The 24,032-nt window shown below is 40.8% G+C and overlaps 1 protein-coding gene and 1 long non-coding RNA gene across 2 annotated transcripts in view; one reads left to right on the top strand and one right to left on the bottom strand.

Annotated features, from left to right (window-relative positions):
- The window catches only part of LOC123382880, a 52,538-nt gene that overhangs the window by 19,192 nt on the left and 9,314 nt on the right, over nt 1–24,032 (top strand). The gene's annotated exons all lie outside the window — the stretch shown is intronic.
- The window catches only part of SMYD3 (SET and MYND domain containing 3), a 686,941-nt gene continuing 685,717 nt past the window's right edge, over nt 22,809–24,032 (bottom strand). Inside the window, exon 12 of the mRNA XM_011290829.4 lies at nt 22,809–23,118. Coding sequence (XP_011289131.1) covers nt 23,017–23,118 — 102 coding nt within the window. The 3' untranslated portion in view covers nt 22,809–23,016. The remainder of the gene's footprint in view (nt 23,119–24,032) is intronic.

Raw genomic sequence — 24,032 nt, 5'->3', positions numbered from 1 at the left:
TACTTTGTGGCCCTTGCAACATTTCACTCACAGAGTAGGATCTCTTGTAGGGCTGGTTTAATGGTGACGAATTCCTTCAGTTTTTGTTTGGGAAAACCTTTATCTCTCCCTCTATTCTAAATTACAGGCTTGCTGGATAAAGGATTCTTGGCTGCATATTTTTCCTGTTCATCACATTGAAGATTTCCTGCCACTCCTTTCTGGCCTGCCAAGTTTCAGTAGATAGGTCTGCTACTACCCTTATGTGTGGACCCTTGTAGGATGAGGCCCATTTGTCTCTAGCTGCTTTCAGAATTCTCTCTTTATCCTTGTATTTTGCCAGTTTCACTATGATGAGATGTGCAGAAGATCAAGTTACGTCTGAAGGGAGTTCTCTGTGCCTCTTGGATTTCAATGTCTGTTTCCTTCCCCAGATTGGGGAAGTTCTCAGCTATGATTTGTTCAAGTACACCTTCAGCCCCTTTCTCTCTTCTTCTGGAATTCCTGTGATACGGATATTGTTCTGTTTGATTGAATCACTTAGTTCTCTAATTCTCCCCTTGTGATCCAGGATTTTTTTCTCTCTTTTTTTCAGCTTCCTCTTTTTACATAATTTTCTTCTAATTTACCTTTTCTCCCCTCTGCCTCTTCAATCTGTGCTGTGGCTACCTCCATTTTATTTTGCACCTCATTTATACCATTTTTTAATTCATCATTACTATTTTTTAGTTCCTTGATCTCTGTAGCAGTAGATTCTCTGCTGTCTTCTATGCTTTTTCAAGCCCAGCGATTAATTTTATGACTATTATTCTAAATTCTTATTTAGTTATATTGCTTATATCTGTTTTGATCATTTCTTTAGCTGTCATTTCTTCCTGGAATTTCTTTTGAGAAGAACTCTTCTGTTTCGTCATTTTTGCTAGTTCTCTGTCCCTTATGTATTTTATTTTTTTTTAATTTTTTTTCAACGTTTTATTATTTATTTTGGGGACAGAGAGAGACAGAGCATGAACGGGAGAGGGGCAGAGAGAGAGGGAGACACAGAATCGGAAACAGGCTCCAGGCTCTGAGCCATCAGCCCAGAGCCTGACGCGGGGCTCGAACTCACGGACCGCGAGATCGTGACCTGGCTGAAGTCGGACGCTTAACCGACTGCGCCACCCAGGCGCCCCGTCCCTTATGTATTTTAAATGCTTGTTATGTGCTCCGCACCTGGGAGCACTGCTATATTAAAGGGAGGTCATACACTGTCCAAAGCCTGGCCCTTCAGGAGATGATTATTAGAGAGGGTTACTTGCTGTCTGTTGTTGTGATTTGGTTATTTTATTTCCCTAATCATAGTGATGTTTTGGACCTCCCAGCAGGCGTGCTTTGATTTGTTCCTTGAAGTAGCCCTGGAAAGGAAGAAAAACAAACATAAAACAAAAACACGCAGACACACAAACAAAAAAAAAAAAGAAAAAAGAAACAAGAAACAAAAGCAAAAAAACAGAAACACCAGCTACATGTAAAGAACAGGGTGGAGGTGTTGCTGATGGAAGAGCACATACAAAGAGAGAAATGACAGGAACAGGGGCGGGGGGTGGGGGGAGAAAAAATAAACATTGACAAGGCAGAGAGACTAAACGGCTTAATCCAGAGAGAGAGAAAGAAAAATAAAGGAGATGGGGAAAAAGAAAAGAAGATAAGGTTGCCCAGACAGAGAAACTATATGGCTTAATTATTCCAGCGAGAGAGAAAGGAAAGGAGGTGTAGAACATGTATCAAGAGAATGGATTAAGTATGTCTGCTTAAACAAACCAACAACCAGAGTAACCAGACTAGTGGAGGAAAGAGATAAGAAGGAGAAATGGAAGGCAGACTACATCTACATAACAAGAATTGCCCTAGAATTAATCCAGGCAGTGCACCAGCGCTGGTCTGGAGGAGGGGGCTGTCTGGTCCCTCAGTATCTATCCCGCTCCAGTGGATTCGCAGTTACCCTGAGCGGAGGGGCGTGCTTTGGTGTAGGCTGGTCCCGCCTCCACTGTGGGCCCCGCCTTGGTGGTGGTGGTGGGGAGAAAAATGGCGACCCCCCCAGTCTCTTCTCCAGGATCCGGTGGACTCTGTTCCAGCCGTCCTCACTGTGCTGTGGGTGCAGTTGGGGTGGTCTGTCTCACTCTGCTGACTCCCGCATCCTGGAGCTTCCCTGGGATTCAAACTCCCACTCCGTGTCCCCCCCCCCCCCCCCCCCCCCGTACTGGGGAAGCACAGCTCCGGGCCACCTGATAGGTGGTCCCCAGAGAGGGGATCGCTTTCTCCTACTGCCGGCTGTGCCCCTGACTAGCCACCCAGCCCCGAGCTGGCTCCCCTCCTGCCCAGGTGTGCAAACAGGGCAGCCGACCCCAGTCTGGAGAAAGCCCCACAGTTAGAGATTGGATCTCTCTCTGTCCTGGTCCGAGGTTTTTCTCTTGTCCAGATACAATCCTAGGCTTCCCCAACAGCTCTTTCTCTTCCCTTTGTCTCTCTGCAGAAGGGGATCCCTTCCCTACATTCGTTTTCTCTCTCCCAGTTCACAGTCATGCACCAGTGGCCAGTCACGTTGTCCCGGTGTATCCCTGGTAGCGATTCAGTCTCTTTTCCTCCCAGATTCTTGGGGTTCAAAGTCCTTTGGCTTCAACCTTCTTTGTTTAAGAGACACGGGAAGTTCAGACACCCCTACTTCTCTGCCGTGTTGGCCCCTCCTCTTCTGTTTCTGACTTCTAGCGCTGATGAGAAGTCATCTGTTACTCCAACTCATATTCTTTTGAAAGTAATTTGTCCTTTTACTCTGGTTGCTTGTAGGATTTTGTCTTTTTCTGTAGTTTGCTTTAAATTCCCAAGGTTCTATCTGGTGTGAATTTCTTTTTATGTATCGTGCTTGGGATTTACCGAACCTTAAATCTGTGGATTAGTGCTTTTATCGATTTTGGAAAATTTTCAACTATTGTTTGCTCAACTCTGTCCTGTGTGTTCTCACTCTTCTCGCCTGTGGCCTTAGATCAAATGGACAGTAGACCTTCTTACTATTTCCTCCTCATTGCTTGACTTATTTATTATGTTTTGTGTATTTTTTTCCATGCTGAATTATGGGTTATTTCTTCTGGTTTATCTGCCAGTCCACTAACTTTCTCTTCTGTGATGACCAGTCTGCTGTGAAAGATGACCACTGCAGCTTTCATTCCAATTATTGTATTTTTCATCTTTAGCATCAGTATGATTATTTTGTCAAATGTTACTTTTTTATAATTCTTTATTCTTTGTAGTTTAAAAAAGTCTAGGGGCGCCTGGGTGGCGCAGTCGGTTAAGCGTCCGACTTCAGCCAGGTCACGATCTCGCGGTCCGTGAGTTCAAGCCCCGCGTCGGGCTCTGGGCTGATGGCTCAGAGCCTGGAGCCTGTTTCCGATTCTGTGTCTCCCTCTCTCTCTCTGCCCCTCCCCCGTTCATGCTCTGTCTCTCTCTGTCCCAAAAATAAATAAACGTTGAAAAAAAAAATTAAAAAAAAAAAGTCTAACTTGTATCTATTTAAATAGTGAACTTAATTGTTTTAAAATATGGTTATGGTATTTCCAGTATTCAGAATGTGAGTAAGTTTGTTGCTGTTGCCTGTTGTTTTCTGGAACTCATGTTGTTTTCGTTCTTTGATGATTGATTACCATTGGCTGGTCATTCACTGACCTTCAAAAATGATCTCTAGGCTTTCCTAGAAACCTAGGATGAATGTATCCTTCTGCAGTGAAGTTTTTCATTTGTTTCTACACAAATTTGAGGGAACTACCAGTTGAGAACCACCTCAAGTCAGTTCACAATGAGATGTCCCCTCGTCAACCCAGGCTTCAACTACTTGGATGGCAAACTCATATAAAGGCTGGTCTTTAGTCACTAGTGTGACTAGTGACTTCTTTATCCTCTCCTTTCTTCATCCTCTTTATCCTCTCCTTTCTTTTAACACTTCATTTACTGCTCTTCTCATCACCAAGACATCCCTGAGTCTATTTCTCCTTCAAAAACTATTTAGTTTTTTGGGGTCCCTGCTCAGTATTGACAGAATTGCTTTTAAGTTTTACCACCTAGAATTTCACAAGCCTTAACTTTTGTTCTCTTTCTCCCATAAAGCCTCTGAAGTCCAACTGTGTAGCACTGACAAATGCCTTTAGTAGGCAAGCAGCTTTGATCCTGATACCTAAAACTCTGTTACAGACTTTTATCCAAAAAGTAGCCTGGAAGCTCCCCAGGGTTTGTTTTTTTTGTTCTTTGTTTTTGTTTTTTTGTCTCCTCAGTGATTTAAGTTATTTTTCTGTGTTTTTCCCCTGACATTTTTCATTGTTTTTGATGGGAGAGTTGTGCCACAAAATTCAGCATTCCAGATAAGAAACCATAAACTTTTCTACCCTCCTAATGGAATCTTGCTCCAAAATATGAGCAAATAGCCAATGACCACCAGGAAAAATATGAAATGATACAGAGAATATGAAAGATAGAGACCAATATAAACAATAAGAAAAAGTAGAAACAAATTATGCAATGAAAAAAAAAATCACCTTTCTCCTGCTGTCATTACCAGACAGAGAGACAAGATAACCCATAAAACAAAAACAATGCTATTTAAAAAGAATATTTAGGGGCACCTGGGTGGCTCAGTTGGTCAAGCATCCAACTTCAGCTCAGGTCATGATCTTGCAATTCATGAATTCAAGCCCCACATCAGGCTGTGTGCTGACAGTATTGAGCCTGGAGCCTGCTTCAGATTCTGTGTCTCCCTCTTTCTCTGCCCCTCCCACTTCACGCTGTATCTCAAAAATAAACATAAAATTTTTCTTAAATAAAAAGAATATTTAAAGATAAAAATGTGCTTATGAGTACTAAAAATACTATTAATGAAAATGAAAAAGTCCTATAAAAAATTCAGAAGTAAAATGGAGAAAACCTTTCATAAAGTAAAACAAAAATACAAAAGATAGAAAATAGGAGACAGAGACAAGATAAGAAAATTAGAGAATTGGAGAGGGTCTAAGATAGCAATGCAGGAAGACCCTGAATTCACTTCCCCTGTGGACACACCAAATCTGTACCTATTTACATAGCAATTCTTTCTGAAGAACTGAGAGCTGATTGAACAGCTTCTACACAATAAACAATGGAAAGACCACATAGAAAAAGGCAAAAGGGATGGAGACACAGTGGTGAAGGGAATACTCACCCCCGATACTGTGAACTGCATTTGGAAGAGACAGAACTGAGGCACTAGGAGCAAATTCATTTGCCCTGGGGTGTAGATAAAAGCCATGATTTAAAGGGCAAGTAGACTATAAAGGAACTAGACCTAGAACCTTGATAAACAGCAGGGAAGCTGCTGAAACTCTCCCTGGGCTGCAGGGGCTGGTGAACACCACTGCTTACATTCACCTTCCACCTTGACTGTGCAAATGGGAGCAGGGTCTGGGTGCCACAGCTGGCTGCCATTTCAGTGAGCCTGGGGCTCCTGCCCATACCAGCACTAAACACTCTGGGCACAGAAAAAAAATTGTGGTTTAAAAGAGCGAGTAGAATATAAAGGATCCGTTATCCATTGAGAGATGTCCAGAGAGCTGCTGGAACTCTCTCCAGTTAGAAGGTTGGTGAGCACCACGGTTGATGTTCCCCTTCCACCTTGATAGCTTGGATGGGAACAGAGACCAGGTGACTTAGCTGGCCTACCACCTCAGTAATCCTAAGCCCCTAGTTCACACCAGCTTCAGCCATCCCATCAAGATGGCCTCAGCACAGCACACACCAGGACACCCTGGCCAGCACTCACTAAAGCTCCAGCCTTTGTGTCAAGGTGACAAAGGTGCAAACCATTCTGGAACATTACAGGCCCGCTTCAGTTCCAGATACTTGCCAGGGCACTCCCTGCATGGAGTGCACCAGAATCCCTCAGACTGCACCCACCTCAGCACCAGCCATCATTGGACACCCCAGCTTGCACCCACTTTAGCTTCACCTGTCCTGTCAGGGTACCCTCCGTATGGAGAGCCCTGGGACCATCCAGCCTGCACCTACTTCAGCTTCATCTGTCCTGCCAAGGGACCCTCTTGGTAGAAAACCCTGGAACTTCTTTCACCCATGCTTACCCTGGGCTATCCTACCATGGCAACCCCAGCATGGAGTACACCAGGACCCCCAACCCAAGCCAACCAGCCAGCCAACATCACTGGGCACATACAGTCTACATAAGGAACAACCACACACAAAATCAGTCCCTCAAGTTTAAAGGAGGTAAGAATCAGTTCCATCTGATTCACAGAAACAGAGTCAAGCAAAATGAGACAGAAGCATATGCTCCAAACAAAAGAATAAGACAAAACCTCTGTGGGTGGGGAGGAATTGAAAGAAATACAGATATGCAATCTACCTAATAGATCACAGAGTAAAGGTGCTCACCTGACTGAAGAGAAGAGTGGATGATTCAGTGAGAACTTCATAAAACAGAAGATACAAAAAATCATTCAGAGTTGAAACAGTAACTGAAATGAAAAATACAGTATGGGAAATCAGCAGGACATTAGCAGATGGAGAAGAATACATCAGTGCTCTAGAAGAAAGGGTGAAGTGCCTGAGCTGAACAGAAAAAAAAAAATAGAAATTAGGTTGAAAACAATGAGGATAGATAAAAGGATCTCTGGGACAACATCAAACATATCAACATTCACATTATAAGGGTTCCAGATGAGAAGAAAGGGGCAGAAAACATACTTGAAGAAAAATAGCTGAAAACTTCCTTAATCTGGTGAACAAAGCAGACATTCAGGTTCAGGAAACAGGTCCAAACAAGTTGAACCCAAGAAAGTCCATAGCAAGATATATAATCATGAAAATGTCAAAGATGAAACATAAAGAGATAATTTTAAAAGCAGCAAGAGAGAAGCAACTAGTTGCATACATGGGAAACCCCATAAGGTTGTAAACTGATTTATCAGCAAAAACTTGGCAGGTAAGAAGGGACTGGCATGATATATTTGAAGTGCTTAAAGGAAAAAAAACCTACAACCAAGAATGTCTGGCAAGTTTAATGTTCAGAGTTAAAGAGGGTAAAGAGTTTCTCAAACAAAAATTAAAAGTGTTCATCCCATTAAGTGAGCCTTACAAAAAATGTTAAAGAGACTTCTGTAAGCAGAAATGGCCATAATTAGAAGAAAATTATGAAAGGAAAAAATTTCATGAGTAAAGCAATCATATAGTAAAGGTAATACAGTATTCATTTCCAAAGCTAGTATTAAAATTAAAATACAAAAGTAGTAAATTCAGTTACATCTAAAATTAGAGGACTCACACGCAGAAAGATGAAACATCCAACAACCTATATATGAAATGTGGAGGGAGGAGTAAAAATAAAATTCTTTTAAAATATGTTCAGGGGCATCTGACTGGCTCAGTCAGTTGAGCATCCGACTCTTGATTGTGGCTCAGGTCATGATTCCAGGGTCATGGGAACGAGCCCCATGTCGGGCTCTGTGTTGAGCATGGAGCCTGATTAAGATTCCCATGCTCTCTTTTCCTCTCCCTCCCTCCCTCTCTCTCCCTCTGCCCCACCCCTATTCACATCTCTCTCTCTAAGATAGAAAAAAAGAAAGAAAGAAAGGAAGAAAGAGAAGTATTCAAACTTAAGTGACCATAAATTTAACGTAGACTGTATATGCTTAAGATGTATGTATGAATGTGATGGTAACCACAAACCAAAAACCTATAACAGATGCAAGAAAATTACAGAGAAAGGAAGCCAAGCATAACATGAAAGAAATTAATCGCAAGGAAAGAGAGGAAGGAAAAGGGAATACAGAAGAACTACAAAAGCAACCAGAGGCCATTTTTTTAATGGAAATAAGCACATATATGCCTATCAATAATTACTTTAAATGTAAATTGACTAAATGCTCTAACCAAAAGGTGTAGGGTGATGGAATGGATGGAAAACAACATCTATCTATATGTTGCCTATAAGAGACCCACTTTGGACCTAAAGACACATACACGTTGAAAGGAATTGGGATGGAAAAAGATATTCTATGGAATGCAAGTGAAAACAAAAGCCAGGCATACTTTTATCAGACAAAATAGACCTTGAAATAAAACTGTAACAAGAGACAAATAAGGGCATTAACTAATGATAAAGTGATTAATTCAGCAAGAAGATGTAACAATTGTAAATATCTTGGCACCCAACACTGAAGTACCTAAATGCATAAAGCAAATATTACAGACACAGAGAAGGAAGCTGAAAGTCATACAATAATAGTAGAGAACTTTAACATCCATTTATATTCAATGAACAGATCATCTGAGCAGAGAATCAGTAAAGAAACAGTGTCTTTAAATGACATATTAGACCGGATGAATTTAACAGATATATACAGAACATTCTGTCCTCAAACAGCAGAATACACATTTTTTTTCAAGTGCACATGGAAGAGTCTCTATGATAGGTTACATGTTAAGACACAAAAGAAGTCTCAATAAACTTAAGAAGATTGAAATTATATCAAGCATCTTTTCTGACCACAATGGCATGAAAGTAGAAATAAGTCACAAGAAAAAAAGTGCATAATAATGTGGAGGGTAAACAACATGCTACTAAACAACCAGTAGTTCAATAAAGAAATCAAAGGGGTATTTTAAAAATACATGGAGATAAATGAAAATGAAAACACCATGGTCCCAAATCTTTGAGAACCAGCAAAAATTTTGAAGAGGAAAATTTATAAGAATACATGTCTACATCAAGAAACAAAAAAATTCTGAAACAATCTAATCTTACATGTAAAGTAACTATAAAAAGAGCAAAAAAATCCCAAAGTCAGTAGAAGAAAAGAAATAATAAAGATTAGGGCAGACATAATGAGAAACTAAAAATACTATAGAAAAGATAATGAAACCAAGAACTGGTTCTTTGAAAAGATAAACAAGGTTGATAAACTTTTAGCCAGACTCATCAAAAGACAGAGAGAGAGAGAGAGAGAGAGAGAGAGAGAGAGAGAGAGAGAGAGAACGAACCCATATAAATAAAATCTGAAATGAAAGAGGGGAATCTATAACAAATGATACCACAGAAATACAAAAGATTATGAGACTGGGATGAAAAATTATATGCCAACAAACTGGACAGCCTGGAAGAAGTGGATAAATTCCTGTAAATATACAATCTTTCAAAACTAAACAGGAAGAAACAGAAAATCTGAACAGACTGATTACTAGTAATGAAATTGAATCAGTAATCAAAAATCTCCCAACAAAAAAAGTCTAGGACCAGATAGATTCACAGATGAATTCTAGCGAACATTTAAAGAAGAGTTAATACTTATTCTTTTCTTTTCATTCATTCTGTAGATTTATCACCATAAGTGGGATTTCTTCTGGGGATTCAAGAATGGCTCAATATGCACAAAACAATGTGACACACCACATTAACAAATTGAAAGATAAAAACCGTGTGATCATCTCAATAGATGTAGGAAAAGGTGTTGACAAAATTTAATATCCATTTATGATTTTAAAAAAAAAAACCTCTAAATGAAGTGAGTTTAGGGGGAATAACCTCAACATAAAAAAGACCATATAGGATAAACACACAGCTAACAGTATAGTCAATGATGAAAAACTGAGAGCTTTTCCTCTAAGATTAGCAACAAGGCAAGGATGTCCATTCTTCCCCACTTTTTGGGGGGACTTTATATATATTTTCTATTAAAAATTTTTTTTTAACGATTACTTATTTTTGAGACAGAGAGAGACTGAGCATGAACAGGGGAGGGTCAGAGAGAGAGGGAGACACAGAATCTGAAACAGGCTCCAGGCTCTGAGCGGTCAGCACAGAGCCCGACGCGGGGCTCGAACTCACGGACCGCGAGATCATGACCTGAGCCGAAGTCGGCCACTTAACCGACTGAGCCACCCAGGCGCCCCTATATATATATTTTTTAATTTACATCTAAGTTAGCATATAGTGCAACAGTGATTTCAGGAGTAGATTCCTTAATACACTTACCCATTTAGCCCATACCTCCTCCAACAACCCCTCCAGTAACCCTCCGTTATCCATATTTAAGAGTCTATTGTGTTTTATCCCCCTCCCTATTATGTTTTATAATATTTTTACATTATTTTTGCTTCCTTTCCCTTTGTTCATCTGTTCTGTGTCTTAAAGTACTCCTATGAGTAGAGACATATATTTGTCTTTCTCTAATTTCGCTTAGCATAATACCCTCTAGTTCCATCCATGTAGTTGCAAATGGCAAGATTTCATTCTTTTTGAATGTCGAGTAATATTCCATTGTATATATACACCACCTCTTCTTTATCCATTCATCCATCGATTGACATTTGGGCTCTTCCCATACTTTGGCTATTGTTGATAGTGCTTCTGTAAACATTGGTGTGCATGTGCCCCTTCAAAACAGCATACCTGTATCCCTTGGATAAATACCTAGTAGTGCAATTGCTGGGTCATAGGGTAGTTCTATTTATAATTTTTTGAGGAACTTCCATACTGTTTTCCAGAGTGGCTGCATCAGTTTGCATTACCAGCAGTGTGAAAGAGATTCTCTTTCTCCGCATCCTTGCCAACATCTTTGTTGCCTGAGTTGTTAATGTTAGCCATTCTGACAGGTGTAAGGTGGTATCTCGTTGTGGTTTTGATTTGTATTTCCCTGCTGATGAGTGACATTGAGCATTTTCTCATGTATTGGTTGGCCATCTGGATGTCTTCTTTGGAGAAGTATCTATTCATGTCTTTTGCCCATTTCTTCACTGGGTTATTTTTTTGGGTGTTGAGTTTGATGAGTTCTTTATAGATTTTGGATACTAACCCTTTATCTGATATGTCATTTGCAAATATTTTCTCCCATTCCATTGGTTGCCTTCTGGTTTTGCTAATTGTTTCCTTTGCTGTGCAGAAGCTTTTTATTTTGACGAGGTCCCAATAGTTCATTTTTGCTTTTGTTTCCCTTGCCTCTGGAGACATGTTGAGTAAGGAGTTGATGTGGCCGAGGTCAAAAAGGTTTTTGTCTGCTTTCTCCTCCAGGATTTTGATGGTTTCCTGTCTCACATTCAGGTCCTTCATCCATTTTGAGTTTATTTTTGTGTATGGTGTAAGAACGTGGTCCAGGTTCATTTTTCTGCATGTCGCTGTTCAGTTTTCCCAGCACTGCTTGCTGAAGAGACTGTCTTTATTCCGTTGGATATTCTTTCCTGCTTTGCCAAAGATTAGTTGGCTATACGTTTGTGGGCCTTTGTGGCCATTGATTTGAGTGTCTGTTTTTGTGCCAGTACCATACTGTCTTGATGATTACAGCTTTTGTAATACAGCTTAAAGTCTGGGATTGTGATGCCTCCTGCTTTAGTTTTCTTTTTCAAGATTGCTTTGGCTATTCAGGGTCTTTTCTGGTTCCATACAAATTTTAGGATTGTTTGTTCTAGCTCTGTGAAGAATGCTGGTGTTATTTTGATTGGTGTTGCATTGAATATGTAGGTTGCTTTGGGTAGTATTGACATTTTAACAATGTTTGTTCTTCCTATCCAGGAGCATGGAGTATTTTTCCATTCTTTTGTGTCTTCAATTTCTTTCATAAGCTTTCTCTAGTTTTCAGTGTATAGATTCTTCACCTCTTTGGTTAGATTTATTCCTAGGTATTTTATGGTTTTTTGGTGCAATTGTAAATGGGATTGATTCCTTGATTTCTCCTTCTGTTGCTTCATTGTTGGTGTATAGGAATGCAACCAATTTCTGTGCATTAATTTTATATCTTGAGACTTTCATGTCGTGTGAAGAGTGAAAGTTTGACTTCCTCCTGGCCAACTTAAATGCCTTTTATTTATTTGTGTTGTCTGATTGCCGAGGCTAAGACTTCCAATATTATGTTGAATAACAGTGGCGAGATTGGACATCCCTGTCTTGTTCCTGACTTTAGGGGGAAAGCTCTCAGTTTTTCCCCATTGAGGATGAAATTAGCATTGGGTCTTTCATATATGGCTTTTATGATCCTGAGATATGATCCTTCTATCCTTACTTTCTTGAGGGGTTTTATCAAGAATGGATGCTGTATTTTGTCAAATGCTTTCTTTGCATCTGTTGAGAGGATCATGTGGTTCTTGTCCTTTCTTTTGTTGATGTGATGAATCACATTGTTTTGTGGACATTGAACCAGCCCTGCATTCCAGGTACAAATCGCACTTGGTCATGGTGAATAATTTTTTAAATGTATTGTTGGCGCCGGTTGGCTAATATCTTGTTGAGGATTTTTGCATCCATGTTCATCAGGGAAATTGGTCTATCTATAGTTCCCCTTTTTAGTGGAGTCTTTGCCTGGTTTTGGAATCAAGGTAATGTGGGCTTCATAGAGTTTGGAAGTTTTCCTTCCATTTCTATTTTTTGGAACAGCTTCAAGAGAATAGGTGTTAACTCTTCCTTAAATGTTTGGTAGAATCCCCCTGGAAAGCCATCTGGCCTGAAGTCTTGTTTTATGGGAGATTTTTGATTACTAATTTGATTGCTTTACTGGTTATGGGTCTGTTCAAATTTTCTATTTATTCCTGTTTCAGTTTTGTTAGTTTATATGTTTCTAGGAATTTGTCCATTTCTTCCAGATTGCCCATTTTATTGGTGTATAATTTCTCATAATATTCTCTTATTATTGTTTTTATTTCTGCTGTGTTGGTTGTGAGCTCTCCTCTTTCATTCTTGATTTTATTTGGGTCCTTTCCTTTTTCCTTTTGATCAAACTGGCTAGTGGTTTTTATCAATTTTGTTAATTCTTTCAAAAGAATTAACAACCAGTTTCTGGTTTCATTGAGCTGTTCTACTGTTTTTTGTTTGTTTGTTTGTTTTGATAGCATTTATTTCTGCTCGGATCTTTATTATTTCCTGTCTTCTGATGGTTTGGGGTTTTATTTGCTGTTCTTTTTCCAGCTCTTTAAGGTGTAAGGTTAGGTTGTGTATCTGAGACCTTTCTTTCTTCTTTAGGAAGGCCTGGATTGCTATATACTTGCCTCTTATGACTGCCTTTGATGCATCCCAGATGTTTGGGGCTGTGGCATTATCATTTTCATTGGCTTCCATGTACTTTTAATTTCCTCTTTAACTTCTTGGTTAGCCCATTCATTCTTTAGTAGGATGTTCTTAGTCTCCAAGTATTTGTTACCATTCCAAATTTTTTCTTGTGGTTGATTTCCAGTTTTATAAGTGTTGTGGTCTGAAAATATGCATGGTATGATCTCGATCTTTTTGTACTTGTTGAGGGCAGATTTGTGTCCCAGGATGTGATCTGTTCTGGAGAATGTTCCACGTGCACTAGAGAAGAATGTATATTCTGCTGCTTTAGGATGAAGTGTTCTGAATATATCTGTTAAGTCCATCTGGTCCAGTGTGTCATTCAAAGCCATTGTTTCCTTGTTGATTTTCTGATTATATGATCTGTCCATTGCTCTAAGTGGGGTGTTGAAGTCCCCTACTATGATGGTATTATTATCAATGAGTTCCTTGATGTTTGTAATTAATTGATTTATATACTTGGGTTCCACCACATTTGGAGCATAAATGTTTACAATTGTTAGGTCTTCTTGGTGGATAGACCCCTTAATTATGATATAATGCCCTTAGTCATCTCTTGTTACAGTCTTTAAAGTCTAGATTGTCTGATATAATTATGGCTACTCCGGCTTTCTTTTGTCAACCATTAGCATGATAGATGGTTCTCTATCCCCTTACTTTCAATCTGAAGGTGTCTTTAGGTCTAAAGTGGGCCTCTTGTAAACAGCATATAGATGGATCTTGTTTTCTTATCCATTCTTTTACCCTTTGTCTTTTGATTGGAGCATTTAGTCTATTGGTGTTTAAAATGAGTACTGAAAGATAAGAATTTATTGCCATTATGTTTCTTGTAGAGCTGGAGTGTCTCGTGGTGTTCTCTGGTCCTTTCTGGTCTTTGTTCCTTTTGGTATCCTATCTATCTATCTATCTATCTATCTATCTTTATTTTTTCATCTTTTCTCCCCTCAGAGAGTCCCCCTTAAAATTTCTTGCAGGGCTGGTTTAGTGGTCACGAACTCCTTTAATTTTTGTCTGGGAAACTTTTAATCTCTCCTTCTATTCTGAGTGACATCTTACTGGATAAAGAATTCTTGGCTGCATATTTTTCCCAAATCAGCACATTGGATATATCCTGCCACTCCTTTCTGGCCTGCCAAGTTTCTGTGGATAGGTCTGCTGCAAACCTGATCTGTCTTTCCTTGTAGGTTAAGTAATGTTTTTCCCTTGCTGCTTTCATGATTCTTTCCTTGACTGAGTAAATGTGAATTTGACTCTGATATGCCTTGTTGGTGGTTGGTTTTTGTTGAATCTAATGGGAGTCCTCTGTGCTTCCTGGATTGTGATTTCTGTGTCTTTTCCTAGATTAGGAAAGTTTTCCACTATGATTTACTCATATAACCCTTCTACCCCTTTTTCTCTCTCTTCATCTTCTGGGACCCCTATGATTCTGATGTTACTCCTTTTTAATGAGTCACTGATTTCTCTAATTCTTAAATCGTGCTCTTTCACCTTAGTCTTCCTCTTTTCTCCTGCTTCATTATTCTCTATAAGTTTGTCATCTATATAGCTGATTCACTGTTCTGCCCCATCCATCCTTCCTGCCATGGCATCCATTCGAGATTGCAGCTCAATTATAGCATTTTTTATTTCATCCTGACTAGCTGTTACTTCTTTTATCACTGCAGAAAGGGATTCTAATCTATTTATGACCCCAGCTAGTATTCTTATTATCGTGATTCTAAATTCTGGTCCAGACATCTTGCTTGTACCTGTGTTGGTTAAGTCCCTGGCTGTCGTTTCTTCCTGCTTATTCTTTTGGGGTAAATTCCTTTGTTTTGTCATTTTGAAGGCAGAAAAGGAATTAATGAGGTCAAAAAAATTAAAATTGAAAAATTAAAAACAACACACACACAAATCAAATAAATGATACTAGATCTTATGTGTGTTTTGGTCTGGATGTTGAAAGGGACTTGTAGATTAGAGAAAAAAGGGGGGGGGAAGGAAAACGTTTGAAGATTTGAAAAAATGAATACAGTGAAATAGAATAAAATGAAATGATGAAAGTAAAATAGAATTTGAAAAATTTACAAAAGTAAAAAATATAGTAGAAAAAATTAAAAATATTTTAATGAAAATCAAAAATAAAAATAAATTTTTTCTTTCTGTATTCAAGAAAAAGAAAAGGAAAAAGAAAATTGAATAGATGTACCAGCAAACAGACTGAAATACGATTGAAATTATATTATTTTCCCCTAGAAGTCAAACTGTGAAGCACTTTATGGTCCATAAACTAAGCAGGCAGAAGGACCTGTGGTGTTCCTGAAGACCAAGGTTGGCCCAGTTAGGCGGGGCTTAGTATAATGGCTCTGTTCCCTACTAGATGGTGCTGCTTAGCTTACTGGGCTGTATTGTTGTGGTGCTTGTAGATGTGTATGTGCATGCACGGGAGGGGTTAAAATGGCGTCACCCAGCTACCCAGTCTCTAGTATCGGAACTCTGTTCTCCCCGATCAGCAATCACGCACCCATCCTTTGTCTCTGGCTTCTGTCTGCTCCCCGCTTTTACACTGTCTGTGACCAAGCCGTCAGGTTGACAGGCGGCACCTACCTCTTAAGTTTTATCTCAGATGAGGCTGTTTTTCCCAACCCCTTACTTCTGAGGGACTGCAACTTTGACCTGTTCTGCCCCTCTATGGTAGGGTCTCACCAAGCAATGGCCGGGTGCCAGGTGTACCCAGGAACGTTCATGGGACCATGCTGCTGCTGATGCCCAGAGACTGTGGCTGGGTGCCAGCCCGCCCTAGAAGTAGTTCATGCAATCGTATAGCAGCAGTGTTTCAGGGATTATGGAAAATCACAACATACATCTGGCACCAGGCTTCACCCTTAATGACCTTGTTCCAGCACCAGCCAATGTGCTTGTTCTCTGGGCTCCACTGGGGCCTTTGCCTGGGGGGGGGGGCACTATACAGCTTCTACCAGATGTCCTCCCAGCAGGGGAACCACCTCTCCCCGTGTGGCCCGAGGACCCCCGGACTTCACTCTGCTCCTGGGGATTCTCCCTTCTCACCAGAGCACCACCAGGTATCGAGCTACAGAGTTTTGGACTCTGTGCTCCCCCTGTTTATAGAGTCTTAGTGGAATTTAACCCCTCTCCTTTCTCCTTTCTCCCTTTTTAGTTCAGTCCCTGGGGATGTTTCCACTTTTCCAATTTGTCTCCAGCTGCTTTTGGGGGGGTTCTCTTCCCATACTCTCCCCTTGTCTCTGTCCTCTCTCCACAAGCAAAAATAGCTCCCTGCCCTCCGCAACTTCTCTCTCCCCCAGTGCACCTCTCTGTGCTGTGTACCTGCTGACTTCTGTGGTTCAGGTTGTGCAGATTGTTGTGTTAATCCTCAAGTCAGTTTTCTAGGTGTGCAGGATGGTTTAGTGTTGATCTGGTGTATTTCATGGACACGAGACACACAAAAATGTTCATGCTGTTCTGCCATCTTGGATCCTCCTCTCCACTCTTCCCACTTTTAATCGACATAGTATTGGGAGTCATAGCCATAACAGTCAGACGAGAAAAAGAAATAAAAAGAATCCAAAATGGTAACAAAGAAGTAAAACTGTCATTATTTGCAGATGACAATGCTATACATAGAAAACCCTAAAGACTCCACCAGAAAACTATTAGAAGTAATAAATGAATTCAGTAAAGTTACAGGATACAAAATTAACATACAGAAATTGGTTGTGTTTCTATATACTAATAAAGACATAGCAGAAAGAGACATTAAGAAAAATTTCCATTTATAATTGCACCCAAAAGAATATCTAGGAATAAACTTAACCAAGGAGGTGAAAGATCTGTACTCTGAAAACTACAAAACACTGATGAAAGCAATTGAAGACAACACAAATGGAAAGATATACAATGTTCATGGATTGGAATTAATATTGCTCTAATATTCATATTACCCAAAGCAATCTACACATTCAGTGAAATCCCTAGCAAAACACCAATAGTGTTTTTCTTAGAACTAGAACAAATAATCCTACAATTTGTATGGAACAACAAAAGACCCCAAATAGTCAAAGCAGTCTTGAGGAAGAGGAACAAAGCTGGAGGTGTCATAATCCCAGATTTTGAAATATATATAGAATCTATAATAATCAAAACAGTATGATACTGGCACAAACACAGACAGATCAATAGAACAGAACAGAGAGCTCAGAAATGATGCTTATATGGGCAATTAATATACAACTATACAATGGGGAAAAGACACTCTTCAATAAATGGTTCTGGGAAAACTGGACAGCTACATGCAAAGAATGAAACTAGATCATCTTTTAACACCACACATAAAAATAAGCTCCAAATGTATTAAACACCTAAATGCGAGATCTGAAACCATGAAACTCTTAGAATAAAACATTAATCTCGTGGCATTAGCCTTAGCAATATTTTTTTACAGGTCTCTGCAGGCAAAGGAGAGAAAAGCAAAACTAAAGTTTCTAATGGCACTACACCAAAATAAAAAGCTTTCATACAGCAAAGGAAACCATTAACAAAACAAAAAGAGAACCTAATGAATAGGAGATATTTGCAAATGATATGTCTGGTAAGGAGATAACATCCAAACTATATAAAGAATTTCTACAACTGAACACCTACAAATAATCCAATCAAAAATCGGCAGAGGACCTGGACTAATACTGTTTCCAAAGAATACAGACAAATAACCAAAAGATACATGAAAAGACCCTCAACATGTCTCATCATCAGGGAAATGCAAATCAAAGCCACACTGGGGTGTCGCCTCAAACCTGTCAGAATGGCCATTATCAAAACAAACAAACAAACAAAACCCCAAAACAAATAACTTGTATTGGTAAGGGTGTGGGTAAGAGGGAACCCTTACACAGTATTGATGGGATAGTAAATTGGCGCAACCACTGTGGAAAACAGTATAGAATTTCCTAAAAAAACTTAAAAGTAGAAATACCATATGATCCAGCAATTTTACTCCTGGGTAATTACCCAAAATGAATACAGTAATTCAAAAGATACATGCACCCCTATGTTTACTGCAGCATCATTCACAATAACCAAGATATGGAAGCAACCTAAATATTCAGTGATAGATGAATGGGTAAAGAGGAATGGCATGTGCGTGCCCATACACATGGAATATGACTTAGCCATGAAAAAGAATGAGATCTTTTCATATTATCCTAAGTGAAATAATTCATACCAAAAACCCAAATACCACCATATGATTTCACTTAATATGTGGAATGTAAAAAACAAAACAAATAAACAAAAAGCAGAAATGCCCATAAATACAGATAATAAATGGGTGGCTTCCAGGGGGGTAGGTGGGGAGATGAGCAGAATGGTAAAGTGGAGTGGGAGGTACAGACTTCCAGTTATGTAATTAATAAGTCACAGAGATGAAAGGTATGGGATAAGTAATAGAGTCAATGGTATTGTTATAGCATGTGGTGACAGATGGTATCTGTACTTGTGGTGAGCATAGCAGATGTATAGAGTTGTTAAATCACTGGGTTGTATACCTCTGATGTAACATTGCATGTCAACTACAATAAAAAATATAAATATACTTAAAAAAGAAAATTAGAGAAATCAGTCATCCAGTAGGTCCTATGAAAGTATTCATGGGAAGCACAACTGGGAGAGTTCCAGTCTTTATATTTACTTATTTTTTTTTAATTTTTAATGTTTATTTTTGAGAGAGAGAGCATGAGCAGCGAAGGGGCAGAGAGCGAGGGAGACACAGAATCTGAAGCAGGCTCCAGGCTCTGAGCTGTCTGCACAGAGCCCAGTGCAGAGCTCGAACCCATGAACTGTGAGATCATGACCTGAACCCAAGTCGGGCACTTAACTGACTGAGCCACCCAGGTGCCCCTCTATATTTAACTTTTAATATGCTATGTTGGCACATATTTTTAAAAAGGGTTGTAAATCAGTGTCTCTCACAATTACAGTTAATAATGCACTTGTGGAATTTTTGCTTCCTAGCCCTGTGACTTTTCGATCTGCTAGTTTATATGTCTAGGTTTCTAAAGGAGAAATGATTCCTCCAGGGAATACAACAGTGGCTCCGTAATCATGGACAGACTGCCTTATGGCCATTTGGACTCATCATGCCTCTGAATCAAAAGACAAAGAAGGAGATTACTATTCTGGTTGAACTGACTGAATCCCAATCTCTAATTGCTGCTATATAGTGGGGTGGACCAAGTCTGAACCAGGGGATTCTCTAACAAGAAAATCAGTTTAATGGAAGATTGAGGTATCCCAACATGGCAAGACCATTAAGTGTCAAGAGAGTTCAGGAATGATACACTGAACTTCCACCAGGTGAAGAACCTTGACCAGGCAAGGTGCTGGCTGAAGACAGGAAGATGCCAGAATGTTGGAGAAGAATGATTTTTTAAAATATCAACTCAACTCAGGAACAGCTAAGAATCAGGAACCATTTGAGGAGGATTCATGGTGCTTAACTTTACACTAGGACCCCGGCTTACCCTAGAGTAGATTTCTTATGAAATGCCTTTTTGAAAATGCTATCCAAAGGAACTCAGGGCAAAATATTAAAGAATAAGTCAAAAAACAAGTGACAAACTGAGAGATGAAATATTACAGATAAAGGGAAAATCTTCCTAATATAGAAACGACCAAAGATGAGGGAAAAAAGACGAAAAGGAAAAAAAAAAAAAAAAAAACCACAACAGCCTGATAGAAAATTGGACAAAAGACAGGCAAAAAGCATTCACAGAAAGTTAGACAAAAGGCTTTTAAATATTTGAAGACATCAAACTTCGCCAATAAGAAAATTAAAAGTACACTGAGATACCATTTCTCACCCATGAGCTTAGCACAAAATTCAAAAGCTGAAAAACCCACCCTGTTGTCAAGACTGAGGGGAGGCAGGCATTGTCATACAACCGGCTCAAGGTAAATGCCACAGTATTTCACATATGCGTTTACCCTTGACTCAGGAATTTCGCTTGTGGGCTACTCTGAGTGTCACATCGTTTCCTGATTGGGCCAGAAGAGAATTCTCGGGACAGAGCTCAGGGGAGGGCCCCCACGCAGGACTGTCTCTTTCATTCCCGCTGTGAAGCTTGGCGGAGGGACCTCTGTGGTTTGTGGCTGTCTGGCCTCGCCACGCTGTGGCCGCCCTCTCTGCTGCCTGCATTCCTGCCCAGCTAGAGGAAGGCCGCCTTGAGCTCCCAGGGTGAGCAGGCCTTCCAGGCAGCCGTCCTGCCTGTACTCTTGGCATTCATATGGCATGGCCATAAATTATGCCCAGTGTGTTCATTTTCAGTTTAAATGTGTTCTTATCCCAGAGGAACAACTAATGGCGTCAAGTTACTGATGTGAAAAAAGCCTGCCGCTACAATCTATGGATTAATGGAATAGCAGTCCTGGAGGCTGGGGCGGCAATAAATCGTCAGCCACTGGTGACACAGATTTTAAATTATGTTCTCCGTCCCCTTCCCCCTTCTCCAAAGTTATTTTGCTGTAAAGATGTTGGGTAAACATTTACCATTGCTTAAATGTTTGCTTTCTATTAAAGTTGATGCAAGCAGGGCCCCTCCCTCTTAGGGGCCCTTCTCGCAGACAACAGACAACGGGAAGTGAGCTGAGAGGGATTTAAAAGCTTGTCATGCTTTTTCGAGGAGGCATGAGGGCACATCTCCTTATCCAGGATCATCACTGATAAATTTCAGAAAATTGGCAAACACAGGGTTCTATCAGCGAACTCTGCTCATTTGGCACGTGAGTTCCTACCCCGACCTTCTGTTACGGCTTTTTTCTTTCCCTAATGAATTTAAAATGACGAGCCAATGTAATTCCCATCAGTGCTTTTGAAAGGTAGCAAATCTACTTCTCATTAGGCGAAGGACTCCAGGGAGTCTGCTGATGGACCACAGGGAGCTCAAGAGTCCCTGATCCTAAAAGCAAATTGTTCATATGTATGTACATGGGTTTCTGGAAAGGTCTATGAATTTCATCCAATTCACTCAAAGTTCTATAACATGGATTGCATAGATGGCCACAATACCTCCCTCTCTTTCCACACCTTGCGATTGGATGACTGAGAGAAGAGGCTCTCCCCACCCCAGACTCTGGGCCGGCCTCGTGAATGGCTTTGGCCCGTGGGATATTGGCAAATGCAACACAAGCAGTTACGAGAAGTGCTTGCACATTGGGGCTTGCCTGCTTACCTTTCCTGGAACCCTGCTGCCCCGGGAACAAGGCTGGGCTAACCCCGGGAGCTACAAGCCTCAGTCACCCCCGTTTCCCCAGCCGACCCACCTGCAACTGCAGACGGTGGTGTAGGCAGCCAAGATCAGCCACGCCTGGGCCAGACCAGAACTGTCTAGCTCAACTGCTAACGTACAGAATCGTGAATAAGTGTTATCTTGAGCCACTAAGCGTGTTACACAGTAAAAGCTAACGGACACAAATACTACACCAGAGAGTGTGCATTTTGAGAACAAGGGGCATAACTTATTCAGTCTTTGTATTGCCTTTTCCTAAACACACAGTAACTATCCAATATATATTTGCTGAATTGGGTAGAGTTGGTTGTTCATAAAGACTGAGATGAAGCCACTTTCTCAAGGGGACTTAGTAAATTAGGAGGGATTCCAGAGCACCGACGCTGGGCCTCTGTTTTCTTATAAAATGGGCTTCAGAATACCTACTGTGTTGTGCTACTGTGGTTACTGTTGATCCTGTGTGCCCCGGAGATAAGGCTTGATACTTGCCTGCGGCTGGGGCAGAGGCCAGCTGAAAGGTGCAGAGTGCACCAGCAAGCCCGATACTGAGCACATTTCCATGGTCAGAGTAATTGCCAGGCATTGGGCAAGCGGATTCGTGCTTCCAGTGGCCAGCTTTCTCTGCCGCCTGCCGTGGCCATGTGGCTGGAAGCCTTGTCTCTCCCCGTGTGAGGGGCCAGGCCACAACTCCCAGTAAGTAGCTCCTTTCCTGGCTTGTAAAATAAGGTGTGGCTGACTGGGGCCTCCCTAAGAACGCCCGCAGCCGCCGGAACCAAGGGCTGCAACTCCTGCCCGAGCCCCATCCAACCAGGAGGGACTGAACTGCTCACAGGGTCACGGAGCCATAAAACAAACCACCTTTTTTTCTGAATTTGTCTAATGCAGAAAGGTGGAAAAGCAGCCATGGGATTGGGAAATAGGAGGAAGCAAAAACAAACCTGATGTGAGCTGGGGTGCAGGGTGAGGGAGCTTCGTGGCATGCACGTCACATGGTCAAGCCACAGATGGAGGGAATTACAGAAAAAATCTCCAAGTTAAAAAAACATGACGTATACAGAGTTACAGAATGCACAGAAGAATTATACAAAGAACCCAAGACATTTGAAAAAACATTTTTTCCCATTAAGACTTCCTGTGCTTTTCTAATAGCACCTAAAATGACTTCTTTCTAGGACCTAGGATAAAACTTTCTGTGTTAGAGATGTATTGGGGTGTAAATAATGGATACATATATCTTTTAGTACAAACAGCAAAGAAAACATTCTGCTTTTTTGACACAATGGACATTAAGTTTTTGCTTGTAAAAACATTGATTTTTATCCAGTTATCCCCCCAGATATTCAAGGAGAAGATTCAACGTACTCTGCTATGCTTTTACTAGAACTTTCTAGCCTTCATGTTGAGATGTGGAACATTAAAGTCACCAATGAGTAAACAAAACAATTAGCAGATGACATTTTCAACCAATTTTTTTGTATTTATTATTGTGCTTCTCTACAACTAATGATTCTTGTGGTTTGCACATGGTATGCCTGCTTATTTACCTACATAAACACAGCCTAGCATTCCCAGAGGGGAGGCGCCTCCCACAAACAGTGCAGCACATGTGACCTCCACCAGGCATTTGATATGGATATGAGCCATCTTTGCCTGCGCCCCTTAGGATGCTCTTATGTGGGCGTCACATTCTTCTAAGAGGAGGATCAAGTCTTCAATCAGGCTGTGCTCTCTGCCGTGTGTCACTCTCATAATATCAAAAGCCTATTGGAAAAAGAAAGAAGACAGATTATGTTAGAGTAGACAGGTTTCAACAGGACGCCTGGAGACCCACAAAAGGGGAGTCACGGCCAGCTCTTGGGGGCAGCGGTTAGAGACCTGTTAGCACCACTCCAAAACAAAGCCACAAGAAGCTGGATCTAACCAGATAGGCCCAAGACAAAGGCTGGAAACCCTCAGGGACAAAAGGCATGAAATCCTGCTCCCAAGAAATCCCCTCCTCAAGTAAAAAGTATTCCACCCTCTAGTTAACAACTGTCAATAAACATGGAGACCCAAACTCCGGGGCACGCAGCTCTCTCTTGAGCTCACTTGCACTCACATCTTGAGAGCAAACACTCCCTTTAACAAACTTTCCTACTTGCACCTCTCAACCACTGTGTCTGGTATATCCTTGAATCCTTTCTTGTGATGAGACCCGGAGCCTTTGGCAACACTGTGCGGATGGGCCGGGTGGAGGCCTCAGGGCTCGGTGTCTCCCCAGTCCACCCGATAGCATCCTGATCCAAAAGTAGGTGGGCCCCTGCCTGCTCATCTCTTTCCCACGATACTTGGGCGTGGAGAACCCGTGGTCTGCAGCGTGAGCAGTACTGTGATTCTCCAAGCCACACAGTAAGGGGCAGGGTGAATTTTACATGTGTTTGTAGACGGCACACTCCCAATGAGTAGTGCCAGGTGTGGTGTCCAACAATGATCTTCAGGGCTTGTTAGTGCAGGGGGTTGTGGGTGGTTAGGTTTAAGAATAAAAACTAAAAATAATTAAGTGGTATTAATGATGAGATTCTATGCTGCCATCACCTTAAAATTTCAGTTTTGCATGCTGCATTCAGTTCTCATCTATACGCACTGGGCTTATGATGTACACATATTTTTGTATTCTTTTCATGTCATATTACAGT

This window comes from Felis catus, chromosome F1 (genome assembly GCF_018350175.1).
Source record: "Felis catus isolate Fca126 chromosome F1, F.catus_Fca126_mat1.0, whole genome shotgun sequence".
In the NCBI taxonomy this organism is placed as follows: domain Eukaryota; kingdom Metazoa; phylum Chordata; class Mammalia; order Carnivora; family Felidae; genus Felis; species Felis catus.
Note: the sequence above shows the minus strand (reverse complement) of the source record. Positions and strands in the feature narration are given on the sequence as shown.